This window comes from Dioscorea cayenensis, chromosome 1 (assembly GCF_009730915.1).
Source record: "Dioscorea cayenensis subsp. rotundata cultivar TDr96_F1 chromosome 1, TDr96_F1_v2_PseudoChromosome.rev07_lg8_w22 25.fasta, whole genome shotgun sequence".
NCBI classification, from domain to species: domain Eukaryota; kingdom Viridiplantae; phylum Streptophyta; class Magnoliopsida; order Dioscoreales; family Dioscoreaceae; genus Dioscorea; species Dioscorea cayenensis.
The window spans coordinates 4048175-4052335 of NC_052471.1; the positions used below are offsets into that span (position 1 = coordinate 4048175).

A 4161-nucleotide genomic window follows, 5' to 3' on the forward strand; every position below is an offset into this window, starting at 1 on the left:
TGTTAGAAATCTAAGTGTGGAAATTGTATTGAATTCATTTTATTATGTGTTCTTTTATATTATGATATAAAATATTATATATTTTAACAAATGACATGATGAAAAAATGATATTAAAATATTCATGATGAATGGTAAATGGGTCACAAAATAATTATGTCATATTTTCATTTAGCAAACATCACGAAATGTTAAATATTAATAAATATTTGGTGAATCTATAAATGCCACCCATTTGAGTGACGAATATACTAATGTTACGATCAATTTCACATTTAGAATATTTTATGACATTATTTTCTGAAAATCAGTGGCAAAAAAATAAGCCACCTTTTCATGTGACGTTCATGTTTTTGTCATAAATAGATGCACATTTACCTCGTACTTCTTGACGATATAAGTTATCTAGTGACATTATTTTTAAATAATCGGTGACAAAAAAAATTGTGTCACCAATTTGGGTGACTAGATCATCTTTCCGTCATGAATTGTTGAATATTTTTCTCATATTGTGTGACAATTCAGCGTACAACTTGTGACGTTATTTATTTAATAATAGGTGACGAAATATACGTCATCTATTAGTGTGACCAGATAAATTTTGTCATTAATAGTTGAATATTCAACTCATATTTTATGACGATCGATGATTTTTTGTGACACCTTATCATATGTTTTATGACAAAAATAAATGTCACAAAAACATAGCTATAATGTGACATTTGTATATGTCGTCACGTAAATTTTAGCATTTGGTGACGACAATGTGCATATCGTCATAGTATATCTTTAGCTACGGTGCAAAGGTGATGATCGTTGTGACGGGGTGTTTAATGTCATCAAATATTATAAATGACGAGAATTTCTCATTTTGTGACACTAAATGGTGCGCCATTAATCACCAAATTTGTTGTAGTGTGATTTACGGATTTGAGAAATATTAAAGCTTTGATTTTGTAATAAATATTTTTTAATTATGATTAATTTAAATAAAAATTTAAATGAAAGTTATTATTTTTCAAAAATATTTAAATATCAGTTTATTTTGTAATTAATAAGATTTTAAATGTAAGTAATTTATAAAATTATTTTTTTTAAAAAAAAATATTTAAATGAATTTAGGTAAATTATTAAATTACATATGTCCTGCAAATGAGAATTTTTAATTTAAAATATATTTTACAAACATAAATCATAACATCAGCAACATCAACTCAAGGGTAAGGTCAATGAAGCAATTATTTAAGGCCATTTATTTTTTTAAATCCTCACCTTTAGATTTTTTTTAATAATAATTTTAAAAACTCAAATTTTGAAAGACCATCAATAATTATCATAATACAAAACTATTTTAATTTAATATTTAATCAATGTAATTTAATCTTAGTTAATTTTAAAATTTTAAAATAATACAACAACATATTAAATATTTTATATTAATGCTTAATCAGCCATATTTTCTCTAACTAACTTTTCAAAATTCTATTATGATCATGTGTAATGGTTTTTTCATGCATTTTTTCTCCATAATTAATATATATATATATATATATATATATAAGAGCTTTTGTAGTTTTTATATTGTTACAATTTTTTTTAGGTTTTTACTTTGTTGAGTTTTATTAACAAATTAGTTTAGTAGTATGTGAAAAGATAAACAAACATTCAAATAGGTATTTATTAAAATAAAATCTAAATTAATTTAATTTTTATTAAATAAATTAGAGGGTTTATTTAAAAATTCCATTATAGACCTCTAGTTATTTTAAGCCCGCAAGTCAAAATCATAAATAAATCTAAATTTTTGATAAAAATACTTATTTTGATATAATAATTAATTTTAATTGTTTCTTTTAAATTTTATTTATTGTTATAAAAATAATTTAAATGTATTTTATTATTTAAAATTTTCAATTTAAAATTTTTGTTAATTAATTATTTTAAAACTTGTAGTTCGCCTTTGTTTGCGAGCACGAGTTTACTATCCAAACCCCATATTATTAGATGAGGACATAGAGACTAGCTCTTGTCGATTTCATAAATAAAAAAACAAAAGCTTAGAAAAAATTGACATGGAATCATATATTGCACACAAATAATCAAAGTCACATTGAGACATCTGTCTTAACTTTGTTTGTTTTGGCGAATATAAATGAAAGAAGGAACATGAAAAAGACGGAAAGATGGAGGACCTGATTGCTTAAGCGTATAGGTTTGACTTGAATGGCCACCTTCCTTTTGTATCTTCACTTGTTTCTTATCCTTTGCGTCGTTAATTTCCGACACTAATTTTAGAATTTTTTTAAAATAAATTTTGTTAAGAATTAACTCGAAATTTTAAATCTTTTGATTATTTATATATATATAGTAAGTATAATTATGCAGTCACATAGTTATCATCATTAATGGTAATTTTTTTATAACATAAACAAATCACCACACACATATATTATTATGCTACAACTATAAATTACAAGAGCGTCGAACTTTGACACTTGATATAAAAGTCAAATATCTTAATATAATGTTAATTAATTACAGTAGTAATTAAAAGGAAATTTTTAAACATAGAATCCCATGCATATATTAAAATATAATTTTTCTTTTTTTATACCTTTATAAATATTTCATTCAAGCATATATAAATATATATTGATAAATAATTAAAAAAATATAAAATATATAGTGAGAAAATTGGACCCACATTATATAATATAAAATAATAACCATGTTACTAATAATAATATTAAAAAAAAATATTTGTATTTAAGAGATCCCTATGAAGACTTACATTTCTCAAATATTAAAATAGAGAGACCCCCGAAGAATAAATCATATTAAAAAGAATAAATGAGCAGATTGACTATATTAGAGGGATTAAAAAAGATATTCTAACAATTATTTACTTATTTAAAATATTGCTATTTTGAATAATATATCAATATATATAATTTTAATGAGATACCCACCACTGTATACATAAAAAAATGAAAATTTCCATAAAATTATATGCCCTAGAAGCCTTTCTTACAAGGTTCACCATGCATGACCAATGAGCTTTCTCAATATTATAAACACACACATGCTTTATTTCCTTGATTTCAATAAATATTACACAAACTTAATTATTTCAAACATGCTACATATCACAAACTTAATACAACACACACACACACACACACACACACACACACACTCTCTCTCTCTCTCTCACACACACACACACACACACACACACACACACACACGTATATATCTCAAGAAGATCATCATATAAAATTTAGGGTTCATGCATCCTCTTAAGTTTAAGGGCACTTGCGCTTACCTCCATGGGTGGTAAGGGTAGCATAGCAAGGGCAAAAGGCATAATTCCCATATGTCCCTGGAGGCACACAGTGACACCTCATACAACAAGTCCGGCAAGCTCTCTTGCAAAGGTTCGGCCTCGATGATTTACTACATCTCACTTTACATGCTCCTCCGCAATCTATATTTATCGACAAATAGTTATCATGCAAAATAAACATAAAAAAAATATTAAAATACATTACAACAAATATATATATATATCTAATAAATATTAAACATATTTAGTACCTAACGTTGGCTTAGCAATTAAAAGTGACCGTCCAATCCCTCCACTTATCTCCTATAGAAAAAGTTAAAATTGAGAATATTAAAAATAAGATAACAATTTAAATAACTAATATATTTAGTGCATACCATTTGAGACTCCACAAGAGAGAAAGCCAACAAGAGAACTAAAAGAAAAGAAAGCGCAAGACTTTGAGATGATGCCATTAGACAAGAGAAGAGACTTCTTAATTGCTAAGAGATATCTGCACTCTTTGGAATTGTTCTAATTATGAAGAAGCAAAGAAGAAATGTATCTCCATATATAGAGATTAGCAAAGAGAGGATGAGCCAATAGAATAGTGATTGATAAATGATTGAAGAGAGAGCTAACCTAAAGTTTGGTGAGGGTGCGCATGCATGCATTCATGGAATGAAAGATTCCAAAGTTTGTACCCTAATTGTGATATGGGACCAGTTTGGATTTTAGCATGAAATATAGGTAAGCTTCTAGCTAGCTTTTCTTTGATGGCATATATATATGTGTGGTAATATATGTTATTAGTTGTAATTAATTATGACCATTTAG

At 25.9% G+C, this 4161-nt stretch overlaps 1 protein-coding gene across 1 annotated transcript; it reads right to left on the minus strand.

Annotated features, from left to right (window-relative positions):
• Window positions 1–3193: 3193 nt before the first annotated feature.
• LOC120263421 (gibberellin-regulated protein 11-like) lies at window positions 3194–3929 on the minus strand. The gene is made up of 3 exons (XM_039271317.1): window positions 3723–3929; window positions 3597–3648; window positions 3194–3486 (listed from the first exon to the last, which is right to left on the minus strand). Exons 1-3 carry the CDS (start codon window positions 3798–3800, stop codon window positions 3305–3307), a joined length of 312 nt encoding a protein of 103 aa, XP_039127251.1. The 5' UTR covers window positions 3801–3929; the 3' UTR covers window positions 3194–3304.
• Window positions 3930–4161: the final 232 nt, after the last annotated feature.